At 39.3% G+C, this 19,642-nt stretch overlaps 3 protein-coding genes across 3 annotated transcripts in view; all 3 read right to left on the bottom strand.

Moving 5' to 3' along the window:
- The window catches only part of mtch2 (mitochondrial carrier homolog 2), a 24,957-nt gene extending 14,530 nt beyond the window's left edge, over positions 1-10,427 (bottom strand). The window contains exons 1-8 of the mRNA XM_020613718.1: positions 10,250-10,427; positions 8,982-9,066; positions 8,230-8,336; positions 4,385-4,411; positions 2,891-2,947; positions 779-836; positions 550-601; positions 393-452 (exon numbers count right to left, since the gene is read on the bottom strand). Of these exons, the coding sequence (XP_020469374.1) occupies positions 393-452; positions 550-601; positions 779-836; positions 2,891-2,947; positions 4,385-4,411; positions 8,230-8,336; positions 8,982-9,066; positions 10,250-10,336 (533 nt within the window). The 5' untranslated portion in view covers positions 10,337-10,427. The remainder of the gene's footprint in view (positions 1-392; positions 453-549; positions 602-778; positions 837-2,890; positions 2,948-4,384; positions 4,412-8,229; positions 8,337-8,981; positions 9,067-10,249) is intronic.
- A 1,195-nt stretch (positions 10,428-11,622) lies between these two features.
- LOC109967843 (astacin-like metalloendopeptidase) lies at positions 11,623-12,331 on the bottom strand. The gene is made up of 3 exons (XM_020613697.1): positions 12,328-12,331; positions 11,925-12,006; positions 11,623-11,842 (listed from the first exon to the last, which is right to left on the bottom strand). The coding sequence occupies exons 1-3, from the start codon at positions 12,329-12,331 to the stop codon at positions 11,623-11,625; spliced, it is 306 nt and encodes a 101-aa protein (XP_020469353.1).
- Positions 12,332-12,672: 341 nt separating this feature from the next.
- LOC109967858 (low choriolytic enzyme-like) lies at positions 12,673-17,826 on the bottom strand. The gene is made up of 10 exons (XM_020613719.1): positions 17,658-17,826; positions 17,228-17,258; positions 17,074-17,139; positions 16,706-16,858; positions 15,414-15,531; positions 15,048-15,226; positions 14,650-14,731; positions 13,973-14,097; positions 13,456-13,528; positions 12,673-13,116 (listed from the first exon to the last, which is right to left on the bottom strand). Exons 1-9 carry the CDS (start codon positions 17,718-17,720, stop codon positions 13,458-13,460), a joined length of 888 nt encoding a protein of 295 aa, XP_020469375.1. The 5' UTR covers positions 17,721-17,826; the 3' UTR covers positions 12,673-13,116; positions 13,456-13,457.
- Between the last annotated feature and the right edge of the window lie 1,816 nt (positions 17,827-19,642).

Below are 19,642 nucleotides of genomic sequence, written 5' to 3'. Positions count from 1 at the left end.
TGAATCACCTCTATGATCTGTGTCATAACCACTGTTGCTGCTGAGAGGACAAATTAGCAGCCAAACTACAATATACTGTACAACTTACTGTTGTTGGAGCATGTATATGCACCTGCCCCTTTCTCCTCACACAGTATCTTTGTCTCACCAGCCCCCTACCCCTCCTCTATGATCCCACATATCCTGGGAAGTGGCCCCCAGTTTAAAAACCTCTGATGGACACCATTCATTAAACTGATGAGTTTCTTGTTTTTATACAGTGTGTGTGTTCTATTCATCACCATAGTGTGTAAAACATACAACATCAAGGCAATCTCCAAACCAACATTATTTAAAGTTGACCATCAAGACAATACACTAAAAACCTGGTGGAAAATAAGAGTCAAACTTACGCAAAGAAGCCCATTATGCCTTCTTCTCTGTAGACTGTGATGATGGAGTCAAACACCCCACTGAGAACAGAAGCAAACATTTTTTTAAATGTTTTAACAATTTTCATGACTCTTCTAATTGAGATTTATGTCTGGCACATTCAACATTCACGTTTACCTGTATTTTGTTTCTCTCCCAATAAACTGCACCATACATCGCAAAGTAAGCACTGGAAAAACAAGTTGAGAAAGACAGTTGGCATGCTGACTTGTATCTTCTCACATAATTCATACGCATCTCAGCTGCAACCACTTCAACAGCTCTCATACAACCTCTGCAGGTATCTCAAGAATAACATAGGCAGCTAAAGCCATCTCAAAGATTTGAGCAGACATTCATGATGTACCATGAAAGGGATGTGTGACGATGGTGGCACAGGAACGAGCAATCATCTCTTTGGTTGTCTGTGGAGACAGGAGTAGACAAAACGCCATCAACTGAGATGTACCCTACCAGTCAAAGGAGTTTAGGACATGCCATTTTTCAAGTTATTTTTGCTCTTAGGCCTGCCATGTGCTAGTACTGAAAGTGTTCAGAATGCTGCAGCTACAATTTTAATTAAATCCAGAAAATCTGACCACATTACTCCAATCTTAGCTTCCCCACACTGGCTAACTATCCATACTAGATCAGAGTTCAAAGTGTTTCTGCTACAGAAAATGCTAAAAGGCCATGACCCTTCATACCTGTCTGATCTACCTCAACCTTACTTTTCATCCTGTCCTCTCTGCTCCCAGAATGCAGGGCTCCTGTGTCCCCAAAGGCAGAAAGAACAGTAGGCTGCAGGGACTTTTCTGATCAGGAGAATAATTTAAGTGTGGACATAAAAAGTAGTAATAGAATTGACGAGTTTAAACATAAATATAAAGGTATGTGTCAATCAAGATATATGCAAGAACAGGCTTAATGATTAATTAGATGGAACATTGTGGGTGTGGTGTATGAATGTTAATACTCTGTAATAATTCTTTAATATATTACTTGTGTGGTGTAGAAGATAAGTATTTAAGAATGTAATTATGTACGAATGTTAACACTCTGCTTTACAGCATCCACACTATGTTCTCCTGATTATTCTGGGATCTTCGTCCGTTTTTTGGCACTTTATAAGTTCAGTTATACAGGCCATTCAGGTATCTACCTGTTCAGCAATGAGACACCCCCCCCCCCCCCCCACCCCACACACACACACACACACACACACACACACACACACACACACAAACACTTGTTTTACCTACTTTGTGGGTACAAAGTGGAATATTTTCATATCTTAAGTTCAGCATACTTTCAGCTAGAAATGCCATTCAGGTATCAAAATGTTCAGCTCTTCAAGGACAAGGACACTTGTATTTATTGCATCTCATCCTTCAAATTAATCAACAAAGAACTTCAGCCATTTCTTCTCAACTATTTCAACAAAGAACTTCAGCCATTTCATCTCATCCTTCAGCTGTTTCAGCAATTGATTTCAGGCATTTTCAGGATGATCTTTCAGCATATCAGCATACACACACATTTACAACAGGAAATGCATTTCTCTAGTTTGCTATTGTGCCCCCTTCCTTCAAGCCTTGTACTGGTTACTAATCTCCCTCTGGGTTGGTCTCAGTCTCACTGAATCTATTAAACATAGTACATACACTATAATCCATGTTTTCCTGTCAATTAGATTTGTGTAAAGCTTCAGAAAACCGCTGCATCTGTCTAACTTTGTTTGTTCCTCTCACTCTCTTCTCTTTCTCTCATCTCTGTGCTGCAAACACAGGACCACTCTCTCCCTGTGGCTCCCATTCAGATCGGATTTTGAATATGCATCTTTGTCCTCCAAAAGTCTGTGTCATATTCTGTACAGACTGTAAATCTGTGATATTGGGCTATATAAACAGTATTTGACTTGACAAATTGCCACCAAAGAGCTTCTACAAAGTACTGAATTATGGGCCCGAATACTTTTGTAAATGAGAAAACATTTTAAACAACATGTTTACATATATGGAGCCCAGTTTGTGGTTAATGCCACTGGAGTGAGGACATTCTGAGAAAGTGAATGGCCTCAAGGACTGTTTGAGGGTTAAGGTTACAGTTTGGTTTAGATCAGAGATAGGCTTTTAGTTGTTATGGTCAAGGTTAGGGTAAGGAGCTAGGGAATGCATTATGCCACAGTATCCACACAAAGATACATCAACATACTGAAGAGATTATTTATATCATTTATGACAATGATATAATAAGACAAACCTTGGCAGACCATAATGAGAAGTGAAAATTGTGGGAGTTTGTCAGGGTACAGTATGTTCTCACAGACATTTGAGGCATCATAATAAAGAGGATATCTCGCACTTAAAAGTTAAATAAAATAATGAAGTGTAGCTTAATAAACGTAAGACACCTCAGTGACCTGCTTGTTTGGTACGTTACTTTTTGGCAGCATCTCCTAAAAGGACAAGTGGCTTACCTCATTGACAACATGCTGTAGGGAGCCCTCCAAAGCCTTCGGCTGGCTGCTCAGTATCTGGACAACAGAGAAAAACCTCAGCACCACTTATCATTAAAGTCTTTGGCCATTATATACCTTTAATAAAAAAAAAAAAAAAAACCACACACACAGGAAACAGATGACACAAAATAAGAGATGATAATGATAGAGGTCCCTAACCAAACTTGAATCAGGACCAGTGCAAGTCATGATCAACGCCTTTACTTTTAATGTCACCAAGGCAACCCAGGGATGAAATGAGAGTTTGCCTGTCTTACTTTCTACAAGTCACTCACTCTCTTAACCTGGAGTTTTCCCAGACTGGTCAGGAAGCAAGCTAGATGTCTTTAACAACAATATTATAATAAATTCTAAACCCAAGTCCAAACATTGACAGAGTTAATAACTAATGATTGTTAAGTGTTGTAACCTCAAACCTGATCATTTATTGGCCATAAGGAAGTTCTCAACTCAGGAGCAGGAACAAGAGCAACATCCAAGAACCAAAACCGAAACTAGGTTTGTGTGTAAAGAAAGTTCTTGAGTTCTGAAAATTGCTGGCAGCCTCACAGGAAAAAAACCCTGTGGATCGATTTATAGACGACTGTACATGTATGCCATGAAGAATTCCACCTGAATGGAAACAAACTCTGGGGTACAAAAAGAGGCTGGAGGAGGTTAGGGAGGACACACAAAGTATTAAAAAACATTTCATAAAGGGGGTGCAAACTTGTGCATTGATATGATGTTCATTATTTCACTATAACTTTCTCTTTATACACTCCCTGATCATTTTTGTTGCTTCTGTTGAAGAAGGAACATTTGCACTAGCTGAATGTGCATTACATATATTAATGGGGAAAAAAAAAAAAAAAAACTTTTTGCCATTTCAAAGTAAGGGGATGCAAACATTTGCACCCAATTGCATCTCTCCAGAAATAGTTGTAAATTCTAAATTATATAATATTTTCCCCTGATGTTAAGCATTGTGGAGGTGGCACGGTGGGGCCTGTGACTAGCACTGTTGCAATAAGGTTCTTGGTTTGAGCCCCGGCCAACCCGATGCCTTTCTGTGTGGAGTATGTATGTTCCCCCTGTGTGGGTTTTCTGCAGGTACTCCAGCTTCCTCCCACAGTCCAAAGACATGCAGCTCAGGTTGACTGGTGACTAAAATGCCACTAGGAGTGGGAATGTGTGTGGTTGTTTGTCTACATGTCAACCCTATGACAGACTGGTGACCTGTCCAGGGTGGACCCTGCCTCTCACCCAATGTCAGCTGGGATTGGCCGATAGCTGGGTTAGGGGGAAGGTTAGGTTTTAGGCAAGTAGTGGTTATGGTTAAGGTTAGGTTAAGTCTCCGGGAAATAAATTTAAGTCAATATAATGTCCCCTGAGGAGATGGAAACACAATGTGTGTGGGTGCTCAGGCTCGTCCTCTATCACACAGTCCAAACAACAAATAAGAAAACTCACCTGAGGTATGCCTTGGTCCTGACATTTCTGTAGCAAAGGAGAGATCAACATTAAATTGATATTACGCCCTAGATAGAGTCTGAACTGAACAGGACATTTTGCAACCGAAAACACAGTATATGTTTATCAGTGCACTCTTTGTGAAAACAACAATCTTCCTGAATTATTCATCACACAGTACCATCAGAAAGGCATCTGATCAGTCTTGTATTTTTTTCTGCAGCAGAATAACAAGCCCAAACATCGAGCCACAGTCATAAAGAACTGTCTCCACAGAAAAGAACCATGGGATCTGCGTCAGAAGGTGGCTGCCACAGAGCCCTGATCTCAACATCATGGAGTCAGTCTGGGATTACATGAGAGGACAGAGGACACTAAGACTTCCTAAGTCCACAGAGGAACTGTGGGAGCGTCTCTACGATGCTGGGAACGATCTCCAGTACCTGCCAATTATCTGGAAAATCTGTGTGCAAGTATACTGAGGAGAACTGGTGGTGTTTTAAGATCCTTAACAGAACACAAGGGTTAAATGCAAAGGGTTCATGTTCACTGCACTTTATGTGAAGTTCACCGCTAAACAAAAACCACACAACATTATTTTTAAAAGATTACTTGATTTATTTATAGTGCCTAGACCCTTTGCACAGTATCATACATATGACATATTTCTGGCATGTCAGTATGGACACTTCTAAAGTGATGCTGTTGGCACAGTTATATCTGTGCCTATAGCCTTCAAGGGGGAAAAAAACGTCAGTACTGCCAATATATGTGTAAACTGTCATTTGTAGAGCAGGAAATACGCTGTAAGTGTATACACATTCTTAGCTTGACTGATAACCATATCCATCTATTACAGAACCTAGTGTAAAATGGTAGGATTTTGAGGTTAGAAGCCTGAGTCTCCATCATGATCTTTTGCCATAATAAACTGCAGGTCCATAAAAATGGTAAAGCAATACAACAAAATACGTTCTCTGATTTTTTATTCTGTTATTGTAGAACTTAAACAGTTGTTGCTTTCTGAAAATAGTTTATTTAGAAGACGATCTCAGTACAAGTATATAGTTATAAACAAGCTCTACACTTTGCAGCAGCCATACAGCCATGGCTGTTGTTGCCCCGGCAGTTGGCTGTGAAGCCACCTATACCGGTACGACTTACACAGCCATGGAGGCTGTTGTGCCCTCATCAGACCTGACAGAGCTCTCCACTGTCATTCAGGTGCAGACTGGTGAGGGTAAAAAAAGGTGACAACATTTTACTCACCCAAAAACAAAACTGAAAAAAACATTTAATAAGCTGTGCAAGTTACTGGGAGAACAAGCCATTAAAAATGAAGGCAGGACTCTACACTAATGGTTAGTTATCAGGGCACTAGTGTGCCTAAATAATAATTACACGATAATTATTAATCCAACCTGAATTGAGTATTTAACTTGCTTTTTAATCTGAGTCCTTTTAGCCCACTTTGTAAATTTGTGGAGTCATAAATTCAGTTTGGCTGAACATCTTTCTTGGAAGCGAAGATATTTGGCCCCTTCAGCAGAGGAATATTAAAACAGCCTATTAGTAACAAACCAGGCACCTACAACGGTCAGTATAGTGGGGGATGCTATTTATTAGGTATAAACATAAGACAAAACACATTTTTGAGTCAAGTGGGTCTTTAAGGACATGATGTGAACATGGAGTGAAGCTGATGTACGTCAACAGCACTGAAAATATGTAAATAAGTTCTTCAGGTTTTAATGGCGATTGACTTTAATGGTGAATTAGTTCAGCAATGTCTCATCAACACCCTCGTAGAGCAACTTTACCTGCAATGGCAAATGAAACAGGCCTCCTGTATATTCCTATATTTCTCAGTAGTGACTTGTTCAGACAGATAATTATAGATGTTTATGTAGATTTATTCTGAAATCTAAGACCTCTTAAGTTCTGATTTAATACAAGCCTGTTTTCATTCAAGCCAGATACACTGCCTATAAAAAGTATTCATCCCCTTGGATGCTTTACCCTTTTATTGATTTTATAAATCAGTCATGGTCAATATAATTTGGCTTTTTTGACAAAAAAAAATTACAAAAAAGTGAAAACAGGTTTCTACAAAGTAATGTCAATTAAATAAAAATATGTAATGGGAAATAAGTGAGTGCATAAAATATTCACCCCCTTCAAGTCAATATTTATCACAGTACTGAGTCTGTGTGGATAGGTCTCAGTCAGTCTTGCACATATGGACACTGCAATTTTACTCCAATCTTCTTTGCAAAACTGCTCAAGCTCTGCCAGGTTGCATGGGGATTGGACGCAAACAGCCCTTTTCAAGTCCAGCCGCAAATTCTCTATCAGTCTGGGCTTTGACTCGGCCACTCCAGAACACTCACCTTGTTGTCTTTAAACCATTTCTGTGTAGCTTCCGCCGTTTGCTTCAGGTCATTGTCTTGCTGGAAAATAAATCTTCTCCCAAGCCGTAGTTCTCTTGCAGACTGAATAAGATTGTCCTCCAGGATTTTCCTATATTTTGCTGCATTCATTTTACCCTCTCCCTTTACAAGCCTTCCAGGGCCGGCTGCCGAGAAGCATCCCCACAACACGATGCTGCCACCACCATGCTTCACAGTGGGGATGGTGCGTTTGTGGTGATGTGCAGAGTTTGGTGTCCACTACAACATAGTGTCTGGTCTGATGGCCAAAAAGCACCATTTTGGTCTCATCAGATCAAAGAATGTTCTTCCATTTGACCCTGGAGTCTCCCACATGCCTTTTGGTGAACTCCAGTGAGATTTAATATGAGTTTCTTCAACAGTGGCTTTCTCTTTGCCACTCTCCATAAAGCTTTGGCTGGTGACGAACCCGGGCAACAGTTGTTGTATGCAGAGTCTCTCCCATCTCAGCTGCTGAAGCTTGTAACTCCTTCAGAGTGGTCATAGGTTTCTTGATAGCCTTTCTCACTAGTCTCCTTCTTGCACAGTCACTCAGTTTGTGAGGAAGGTCTGATATAGGCAGATTTAGACATGCGCCATATTCCTTCCATTTCTTGATGATGGATTTAACTGAACTCCGGGGGATGTTCAGTGCCTTGGAAAGTTTTTTGTATCCATCCCGACTTATACTTTTCAATGTTTTAGAATTCATTTTAAGATTCTTTTATTTGTTTTTAAGGCTTTAAATGGTCTGGCCCCCCTTTATCTTACAGAATTGCTGCATCCCTATAGCCCCTCTCGGTGCCTCCGATCAGCTGATCAGCTGCTCTTGGAGACACCGAGGGCTAGGCGAGACTTAGGGGGGACAGAGCATTCTCTGTGGGGGCTCCTAAGTTGTGGAATGCATTGCCCCTTTACGTTAGGCAGGCCCCCTCGTTGTCCACTTTTAAAACTTTTTTGAAGACTCATTTGTACCGTTTGGTGTTCGAACCAGTATGAGCCTCTGTCTTGTTGGGCTTTTCTGTTTTATGATGGGTGGTTGTTTTAGTGTGATCCTGTTTTATTGTTGTGTTTATTGCTTTTGCTTGTTTTATTGTGTTTTAACGGGTTTTAGTGATATTGTGTTAAGCACTGGTCAGCTTCGGCTGTGTTAAACGTGCTATATAAATAAAGTTGATGATGATGATGAATAACTTTTTCTCCAAGTTGCTTGATAGCTGATGATGAAATAGCACTTATACAAATTAAATAAAAACATTTCTGAGCAGCTATTTGGAAATATGTCTTTTCAAATAAATGCTTCCAGGACTACACTAACTGTGAAATTCCTCTACTTGTGTATCATTACATCCCAACTTTCATGTGAAGCTGTACATGTGATAACATCCATTTAAGAAGAACTGCTTCTAGGCCTACCTGCACAACTTGACCGTGCACAACGGTACCGATGGTCCCAGCACAGAGTCTTGGAACGAGTCCTTTAAAGAGACCTGCTCTTCCATCAATTTTGATGATGTGTTTTGCTGAAACATTCGGAAAATACAATATAGAGCAGGATAAGATAAAAAAAGGCTGTTTAAAAACTGTATTTTAGTATATTTCTACACAACTAATGTCTAAGAAACCAAAAAATGTCAACTGAGAAAACAATGATGCATTTGAAATATCACAGCATCCCACATTTTAGAGAAATTTAACATTTATACATAAAAACAGCAACCCAGCATCTCAACATGACTTCTACCAGTAATTTTACAAAGATTAGATTTTTTTTCTCATTTACATATCCTCAAAAAAGTAAAAACAAGTCTTCAGAACATCCTGGACCATACCACTAATGCTGCATCAGCCCTGAAAATCACATGTGCTTACAACCTATTTGGGCAAACTCACAAGAACAAAAATAGCATCTGGCATTTCATAAATGTGATGGGAATCAACATCGGTCTCATGTTTGAATAATTCCTCCAGTCACTTTTTAGAAAAGTCAAAATGAAACCTGACTAGTTCTGATCTCGTAACACAACACAGGTTAAGACAGAACTGTTACAGTAAAGTAAAACCTGCAGTAGCACATGTTTACATACCCACAGAGAAATTAAAAGCCCATCTCATTTATGCTTTTTTTAAACGTTATTGATTCCAAGTGTGTGGAGAGTCAGACTCACCATAAGCAAACAGTCCAGGCAGCTGGTACACCTGTCTGCCAAACAGGTTTGTGCCAAGGGTGGGAGGCAGCGGCTCATGTCCTACCTACCAACACACAGAAGTATCAAAGCTGTGAGCAAAGTGCACCATTAATGCTCTTGGACTGCATTTCCAATATGTCTAGGGAAAACTGGCACTATGGTTCTTCCGGACTTACTGGTTCCTTATTGACATGTACTGTAGCTTGTCAGCTTTGCCATTTTCTCTTAATATTTTGTTCACTTTGTCAGTTGCATTTGTGTAATAGTTTTCACACGATACACAGCAGTATTTTTGCTTTTAAAACGAATTTAGCTTCACTGTAAAGCAAAATAAGTCGACTGAATTCCGATGCAGACTTCTGAATTACGTTAGCTAACGCTGCCTTTAACTCGCTAAGTGGGCCAAAGGGCACAGTACCGTGCACTGACAGGAATACCAATTTATTATTCAAGATACACGATGACAGCAGGCTAATGGCATCATCTGCAGTTTAAACAAACTAACGTCAATTTATACAAACAACCTGCACATTAGTGCGAAGAATTATTAGCTCATACCTGGCCTTTTACAGTGAAACAGGTCAAGGGAGCCACTGGGAATGCATGTCGCACACACACACACACACAGACACCTGGGGTAGATCACATTCCAGCAAGGAGGTGTGAGCTCCGGCTCACCAAATGACCAATAGAATTACAATGCATGAATTGTTGTACCTTTGTTGAGTGCAGAGCAGCCCAAGAAGATAAAATGTATTGTAAGACCTTAATTCGAGGTCAGTGGATGGAACTCCTGCGGGAGTTCTGTCTCTCTGATCCCAGCACTGTAAGGCCTACCTGTGATCAGACATTCAGTAAACTTTCTGCTGATTTTAAACAGTCCTCTCCTGTCGTCATTTCTCGTGCTTCCAACAGAAGAACGGGTTAATTTCTAACAAAAAGGTTAGAATCCAACAGATGGACTGATAATATTACTATCGTGCCGTTTGCTGCGATGTGTATTGCATGTATGTTGAATTAAATAGTCCATCATGCTGATTCATGAAAGGTCTTAAGCCAAGTTCTACCCTGTGCATTCTTTTACTGGTAAGAGAGGCGACATTAAACTGTCTTGTTTTCAATGGAGCTTGACAGCTTCTTCAGGCTAGTAGCTAGAAGAGTTGCCTATAATTTACATTCATTGCTTCTTGAAGCTTCATCTGCCCATCACTACTTGCCAGCGTCTACACAAACACTTCTCTTCTTACCTGAATCAGGACTTTAATGTACATCAGAGGATGGGAGAGGACGGTGAGCCCTGATCCCAACAGTATTTGGGCACAACTATCCGCCATTTTTGGAGCGACAAGGGAGACAGGAAGTTCTTAACGTTCTTCTAGTGTCTGAAGAGCTCACGGCGTCCGAGAGCACCCAACAGTTATCAGCTTATGGCTGTACCGCCATCTAGTGGTAATAAATGGCATGGACGCTAAAACGTTCTTAGTTAACTGTATTGAAAAAAAAAAAACAATCAAATAATTTCAATTACAGAACATAGAAAAACGAGGTACAAGGACACTTATAAATAAAAAAATCAACTGAAAGTGAGAAATGAGTTATTACAAATCCATTTTAAATTCGTCAGTGTATTAATAATTTCAATAACCTTCCTAAATTTAATTATTGTAATAAAAGGAAACACAATACAAGGAAAAACAATGTTATTTCATACTGTATTAAATTTTATCCACAAATAGGCTTCTTTTATTTCATTTTATTTTATTTTTGGCTGCTTTTCCTTGAAGATGCACAGTGATTAAAAAGGGGAGTATACCAATTGCAAATGGAACTAATGATTTATGAATGTGTGACTTTAAAAGAAGATACACACGTTTGATTGAAGAGTTTACAATGTTATTTACACAGATGTAAACACCATAATTCTATGCCATCTATAAGCAGACTAATCCTCCTGTCCAAAGGCAGGTATACCTGCTTACAGTAAATGCAACTTTAAATATGTTTAGGATGCATGAATAATCTGTGTGTAAATGTAAAATGCATTTTATTAACCTTATTTGGTAATAAAAAGTCTGCAAGAAAAATCTATTTGAAGAACAGTTTTTGCAGTCAGTAAGTTTCTGTATGTATTATTACTGTATCTTCTTTCCAGGATATGTTTTGTTTCTAATTGTGAAGCCCAGAGCCATAAAATGTTTTTTTATAAAAACACCTCCACTGTTTGAATCTGGTAGGAGGTATCGTGACCATTTTAAAGTCTCTCTGAGATGATGTAATATTGATTAGCCAATTTTAAAAAATCCACTTTGGGTTACACAGAAAACAAAAATAAACTTAATTCCAATTGACATAAATCTTGCTTTCAAATCATTGCTTTGGTTTGCAGTTGACTGCTCTTCCTGGTAGCTTATCCAACAATGTTACACACTGACTATACGTCCTGCTTTTCTTTTTTTACTGGACCACATCCCAGTGTTTATTCCTTCAGTGACTAAAGGACAGACTGCAGAACTAGTTACTGCAAAAGTGCATCTTAATTTGAGTTTGGTTAACTGTGAAGGAAAGCAAACAAGAACAATGTGATGAGCGAATGGAAACAGACTGGTGTGTTTCAGCTTTATTAGAAGATCATTGGCTGTTGTGCTGAAGAGTTCATATCTGCAGCTTCTGTTGGCCAGTGGTCACTGGGAGATGTGTCTGTCAGGACATCTGGACGGGATTCTTTTGTAACAGTGACCCTGGTGATATCATTGCAGCTCATCTCGTTAGCATTGCCAAAGGACACACTAGAGTTAAGGATGGGTACCATGGTGGGCTGGTTGTTCTTGGAGAAGTCATACCTACAGCAGGACACAGAGTAGTTAGACTAAAGCATAGTACGTAATGCACACACAAAGTGTGAAGTGAACCAGTTGTTCTCACCTGTGGTACTGCATCACAGAGTTGTAATTGTAGGGAGTGCCCTGGTTGACTGAGGCCATCTTCCTGAACTTGTGCTCCATTCCTTAAAAACCAAAGAGGACAAAGTTAATTGAATTCAAGGTGATAGACATGCACACACAAAGTGTGAAGTGAACCAGTTGTTCTCACCTGTGGTACTGCATCACAGAGTTGTAATTGTAGGGAGTGCCCTGGTTGACTGAGGCCATCTTCCTGAACTTGTGCTCCATTCCTTAAAAACCAAAGAGGACAAAGTTAATTGAATTCAAGGTGTTTAATCTGGACATAAAGTAGTGCAGCAACTGAAGAAACCGATACGCTGCAGAGCTCCATGGTTCTGAGACGAACTTTCAGCTCAAACTGTTCATTTCTATCAGTTTCTTACCCATTCTGGGACTCAGTGCTCAGTCATGGTCGCTGCTTTGTCTGACCCTGAAGCAGGTGCAGGAGGAGGAGGAGTCCAGCCAGGACAATACCATACATTTACCATCTGACAGCAGTGTAGCTCCTACAGAGACTGTTAGACTAATGAGTTTCTTAAGGTGGAATTAGTCATCCCTGTTTGGTGCGTTCAGTTTAATTAAAAGGAGTTTCTGTTGACTCCAGTAATGTGCTTTGCTGCTGCAGACAAAATCAATTCCTGATAAGTGAAAATGGTTATGGTTATGGTCATATCACATCATTCCCCAAATGTAACTAAAACAAATGTAATATTTCTTAAGGATATTGGATGGGATAGCGTAATATTTAACAAAAAATGACATGTTCTCACAAATGTGTGTATGCGGACATATGTTACAGTATTTGCTGAGTCTGGTGTTCAGAGCCAGTTCAGAAAAGGGCTTATCAGTGATGGTATGTGCTACACTGGAACACCTGCACCAGGTCCTGTATATGAAGGCTAAATAAATGATCACACATATCACACAGAAAAGGGTGAACTTGAGGTTAAGATTGAATTTACATTTTATTTCTTTTTTTAATATTCCATCAAGCTTGCAAGCACTTTTTCATTAAGCGTAAATCTATAACAATGTCACTGGATTGCTGTAGCATTGTATAGCACTGGCTTTTCTTTTCATTTCTCATTAGGACAGCAAGCATAGGACTCATTTCTGATTCATGTAGATAAAAAGCTGTAGACAATCAGCTGTTATCGTTTCCTCGTGACTTCCTGTTGGAAAAAGAAGATGTAAAAAAAAATGAATAAGCAAACATGCGTGCGCACACACACACACACACACACACACACAGGCGTGCAAATACAGTAGATTATTTACAGTAAATTACTAAAGTTTTTGTTTTGTTACTTCAGAAGCTACAGTGTGATCATACAGTAAAGCAGCATACTTTTATATTGATAGTTGAATGGTTTTAAGACATTTATCACATCTTTTACTAAGTGGAGGAAGCAAAATGTCTTAATTTATTAAATTATCATCAGTAGGTTTATGACTGGCTAACAGGAAACATGATACTTACAAATGTACATCCAAACCCACAAGCCACTTACTTTCATTTCAGGAGGAAACTGTTCCATTGCTTTCTCTGCTGGAGTCTCCGGTCGCGTCCGGAAGCAGCTGAATCTGCAGTGATTTCAAAATGACAACAGCTTCTGTGAAAGCTGCTGGATTTCTTTATGGCACCACTATAGTGCACATGAACATTAATAGGTTTAGATCTCTCTAAATCTGTATTCACATGTATGCTGAAAAAAAAACGTCTGAGTTTTCTGAGAAAAACAGTTCTGAGTTGAAAACTGATGAAGCCTCTTGGATGAGAGAGGTGAAACGTCTTTGACCTAGAAATCTAGTCCAGTTGATTTTTTTCTAAGTTTTTTCAGCTTACTATGACCTGGATGACTCAGAATCTGCACAGACATATTCACATGTATGTTCATTATGTCAACACTGTAGGAAGACTGTTTGAGAGTACTCTTACCATATACAGTAGAAATAAGTACTTAGTTATTGTGAGGGTGGGGGGAGGGGAGGTAGTGGGCTAGATGTAAAAAAAAAAAAAGTACATACTGCATTGGTAAAGGCGGTTCACCCGAAGGATGTCGACAGGACTCATCCTTTCTGCCCGGCCAATGGTTACGTCGTTGTCAGGGATGGGAACGATGGTTGGCTCCCTGTTCCTAGAGAAGGCAAACCTGTGGTGCAAACACACAGTCATGATGACAAGTTTATAATCTATATACTGCCACCACATACTATAGTATATTATACTGTGCTGTGTAAGCTGCTCAGGTCATATTCAGCAAGAACCATTAGTTCGTTCCTGTAGCAATGAACAGCACCGAACAGTTTATAAGCTGAAGTGTAATGTGAACCAACATTTCATTATCTTATTAAGTTGTTATGACTATTCATTTGGAGTGTTGTCTGTGTCCACCTGATGGATCTAAGTCCAACATCCACTCCGCTTTTAGCTCTGGTTTGATCTCTACCAAGCCATGGGAGAGAACATCTGGCTCTTCATCATGTATATACAGCCTGTTGCTCTGCCTTCATGTAACCACAAATTAATTAATCTAGCTTAAAAGATATAACAATTTAAATTGAAAATACAATTTCACACAAGTTTGTTAAAATGGCAGTGGAGCTGTAATACCAGTTTATAGGCAAATGATTTATTCAGGCACTTGTTCACATCAGGTCTGGCTTAAAAACAGTATTCAGATACTTGTATATGTGGGTAATACCTTCCATAGTGCATGACAGAGTTGTAGTCATAGGGAGTGCCAAGATTCCTTGTTTCTATCTTCCTGAAATTATGCTCCATTCCTGTAGGAGATCACACAGCTAAATCAATTTGTGTCTCTGTTTTATTTATTTATTTATTTGGTAGTCAAATGGCTGAAAAGTGCAGCAACTAAAAAAAAGAGTAAAGGCTTATATCAACAGGAAACTAGTTATGTCACTATGTGTATGATATAATTCTTAAAAAACACTTCTTTAACACCTTCAGCTACTTTATGTCTACATGCTGAAGTGATCAGAAATGATTCATTTATTTACTGGTCATTTTTTGTTCTTAAAAGTTATAAAGGTCTTTTACAAAAGCATTATTAAAGTGACCCATGTGGTGGCGAACACCCACCAGGAATAACATTCTCCAGCAGGATGCGAACATGTTCGTCCCTGTCAGACCGGCACTGTTCATGGTGGAAGCCCAGGGCGTGCAGTAGCTCGTGTTGGACGACTGACTCAAAGACACAGCCCTGGCGACTCAAAGACACTATCTGGCCAGAACCCCGACGCCCGACAAATGAGTAACACCTGAAAGAGAGAAGTAATTAAAACTACCAAACAACATAACAACCTCAGTTCCTTGAGCAGATTTCACATTGCTTCCCTGGACTTGTTTGATGGCAAGTCATCTAGATCTGGGTGTACACAGGGGCTATGAGTGCATTCATGTACTGTATACATGTGTGGTCTGTTTACTCTGTCGGCCATACTGTACCCCGATCGAGATTGGATGTCCACAAAGTCTCTTTGTCTGTTCAAGGGGACGAAGCGGATACAGGTGGACCTGCCAAATGACTCCAGACCTTGGATGATGGTATCTCTCTCTCTCTGGGCTTGACAGTTAAAAAATGATTATCAGTTTAATGTACTGCCTTGTGGTAATTTTCTGATTCTTTCTACCATCATATTATAATTTTAGCAAAAGCTTACTGTGCTGCTTCTAATACCTACTATACCAGTACTGGTATAGCTACTGTTACAACTGCAATACTGCTGCAACAAGCTACTGTTGCTACAGCTAATCCTGCTGCCACTGCTGTTGCTATGACTACAGCAGCCACTTCTACTATTACTAGTAATGCTATTGCCATATTGCTACTATTACCACTGCTACCTTTTCTATACCTCTACTACAAGCATTACTACCACTGCTAACGCCATTGCTCCTATTGCAACTACCTTTACAACTACTAGTACTGTGGCTATTGCTACTACTGTTAATACTAGTGTACTACTATGACTAGTAGTAGTCTCTAGGGGCTGCCCTGTTTCCAAGTTAATCAGAAGTACACCTCTCAACAATAATTATGAATAATTAGGCCTATACTGTGGTTTTCCTGTTTACTTGTCCCAGCCCTGCCATCAGACACTTTGGTATATTGAAGTGATTGCATATTGGACCTACTGACTCTACATATGAGGTGGATAAACCCACCGTGTCATCACACATTGGTTCTCTGAAGAGTAATCTTGAAACTCAAGTCTGGCCATCGCCATACTGGTAGTGCTTCACTCTGCCTGCTATGGCTAATCCAAGCATGGGCAAAGAGGTGGAGCATAAGTGGAGCTGGCTAGACAGCCAGCAGCTAACTACCTATGGTGGGACCCTCCCACCTATCTCTCAAAGCAGCCACACCCTTAATTATGCATAACTTTTAGTCTCAATATAATTTAAATGGGTGAGTTATAAAAAAAATTCATCCCCTGGACAGTTGTCATAGAAGGGGAGATTAGCTATAGACACCAAGCTGTAAACATGTTTATTTCATGGGGACTGACTCCCTTTTGGAGCCATTCAAGGAACTGCAGGTTTTAACACTTCCGCAGTGGTTTCATTTCTTAGCCTTGAAGTTCGCTGCTTGATAGCCCAACTGATTGGTAAATGTATTTATTATCATTAATAATTGTAATATTGGAAAATGTCAAATTAGCTCTGAACAGGTAGATGTACTTTTAATTTATTTGAGCGCCTGCCCTTTAGAAACTCTCTACACATTCCTGACTTACAGTACTGCCTGGAGATGCGGTATGGCACATATACATTGCCGTCGGGGGCTTTAGGCCACAGGCAACCTCGTGCTGTGCAGGGGTCAGCATTCCCTAGACCTGTTGGCACTGCTATGTCTCCAAACAGCACTAGAGGCTCATCCAAGTTCTTTCCTGCAAATGACATAGTTAAGAAAATGTTTGAATCTTTTCTATTGTACTAAATTTCACTGCTGTATACGTCCAGGTATATTTACACCAGCTTTATGCTTGCTCTAATGAATGATTTCGTGATATTTTTACATTTCTCAATTATTGTACATTTGCTACTGGACTAATAATTTCACCAAAGGGAAAGAATAAAGCAGTTGCAGTGGACATGAACTTACCAAGATTAGCATTGGCCTTCTCTAGTAGTGTGGAGACACTGAACTCATCATCTTCAATGGTGTTGCCTGTGGAAAAGAAGCAGTTCGTTCATGTATCAGTTACATGATGTAGGAACTGCAGCTTGTTACTGTATAAAAAGTGACCAAGTCTTACCAGAATATTTATCACTCTTTTGAAAAGGACCCTGTAATAAGACAGTTAAAAAATAAAAGAAAGAAATACAGCCACAGAAATTTTATCTAAATTAAATATGTGAAAATTCACTTCTATCAATGTTCATACAGAGTTTAGTTCCAGCAGATACCTTAGTTGATTTCAGACTAAGGGGAAAGTGCATGTCCTATACAGATAACATGTAGCAGAAACAGGGCTACGATACCAGCTAGTATTTCTTCTTTCTAATGCATGATTGCATCTATGCAGGAGTCTAATGTAATGCAATGTAAAACCAACAAGAATAAAATGAAAGACTAAATCACATTTTGCACCATCATAAATACAAAGTTTCCCTGGTCAATGAACAATCAGCCAATATTGAATCTGTCTGCCCACATCAATGAATATTGTCTCTGTTAATACTTACCTGTACAGTAAAACTGTGGATGGAGCACAGGAGTGCACTGAGCACAGCAGTCTGGAGGATCATGGCTGATTGTAAGACGGCAGCAGATCAGGAAAGTGCCTGTGGGAAAGATAGAAAATGTTCAATCTTATATAGCGAGGAAAGTCAGCTAGCTTTCATCCTAATATGGCATTTTGCTCAACAAAGACATGTTGACAAATTCTGCTAAACTAGAAATGGTGGTTATTACTTAAAACAAACCGTGGGTTGTGTAAAATCCTGTTATTTGGTTCCAAAGAAGAGCAGACCACTCCTGACTGATATATCACTCCTAAATGGTAGACTTGCTGCTCATCTTGAAACGATGTTGGTAGGAGCAGGAGATGAAAAACTTCAGAACCTGCTTGAGAAGCACTGAGTTTTTAAGATCTCAGTACATACACTAGCACATAGCAGAAATTAATTTAACTGATAATACTTAATTTGGTGTACTTAGTGTTCCAAAACAAACTAATATAGGCTAAAAATGGTGCCCAAACTGCAGTGCACAGCAACTGCTATCTGTGGCAACAGTATACTTACTGTTTATTGTAAAGTTATGACCTGTGCACGTTTGAACTTTTAGATTTAATGTGACATTTTTCAGACTCCAAAGTTGGAGACAGGGACTCAGTTCTAGCTATCTGTTTGTTTGCATGTAATAGGCCATAATAATTTGGCATAAGTTATTGATATTAAAACCTGTTCACCCTCTCCATGCTGTGTCCAGCACACCACCATCAAAGCATACACTCTGCCTTTCAATAAATGATTTTTATGTATCATAGTGCCAAGCAATAAGGTGGTGCAATACACTGTTAGAAAGTTTGGAATATAAAATGGTGAAAGCTGTGTCAGTTGTGTTTACTGTAGACTTTGATGACTCTGACTTTGGTAACTCAACTCAAATTAGTCACTCGGACTTTAGTCAGAAGAAACACTGTGGACTCGAGACTTGACTCCGTCTCGAGGTTTAGTGACTTGACTACAACACTGGTTGTAAACAAGTCACCTATCCTTATGATAAATAATAAATCCACTGGCATTTCTTCAGGAGGTTAGCTCTCTGCTTAACCCTTTACCACCACCCCATCAGAGTTGTGGCACCTTTGATTTATGGGCAACTTTACTGCCTATGGATGCAGGTCGAGCCAACACTGCAAAGGATAGGGCCATTTCTGTTGCACCATGCTCAGATTAAGTGCTTTTAAAATATGCTTAGTTACAAGTTAAAACTGCCCAACAATAAATACAAGTAGAGCTGAAATGACTAACGTACTGACAGAAAATTAACTGGCACCTACTTTAATAAACACTTAAAATGTTTGTCATGCATGTTTTCAGCTTCTCAAATGTCACATTTTGCTGCTTTTATTTTGAACTATTTAAAAAAAAAAAGTTGATTTTGACAAAACAAGCATTCTTGTGTCAAGTTGTCACTTTGGGTTCTTGATAATTGTGATGGCCAGTTTCTCACAAGTTGAACACATTTTTACAACTCAAAAAAAAATCATTTAAGTGGAAAATAATTATTGTTGTAATTAAAAGAAAACAAGGCCCACCTCACCTAACTACAGTAGTAAAATGTGATTATACTTTTACATGCTTTAGTTAAGCAGGACTTAATTGTTAAGAGTATTGTGGTAGTGCTAGTAAAGGCCCTTAATACAGTATTACCTCCACTACTGAACATGGCAGTGTTGTAGTCTGGTCACCAGCGTTTGAGTCAACTCGAGTCTTATGTTCCCAGTGTTCAAGTCCGAGTCAAAGATAAGTCGAGTCTGAGTCCCCATTACCAGAGTTTGAGTCATCAAGGTCCACATTAAACAACTCACCATTTTACTTGCCAAGCTTTCTATTGCAGAGGTCACATGAGACTCATTAGGTCACAAAAATTGTCATATTACCCCCAATTAAATGTTCATTTTATTTTTAATAGCATCTTTTCATTTTAATTTCATTTTTTT

The sequence above is a fragment of the Monopterus albus genome, unplaced genomic scaffold, assembly GCF_001952655.1.
Source record: "Monopterus albus unplaced genomic scaffold, M_albus_1.0 scaffold137.1, whole genome shotgun sequence".
Classification (NCBI taxonomy): domain Eukaryota; kingdom Metazoa; phylum Chordata; class Actinopteri; order Synbranchiformes; family Synbranchidae; genus Monopterus; species Monopterus albus.
The sequence above is the reverse complement of the archived record's forward strand: the minus strand, read 5'-3'. Positions and strand labels throughout refer to the sequence as shown.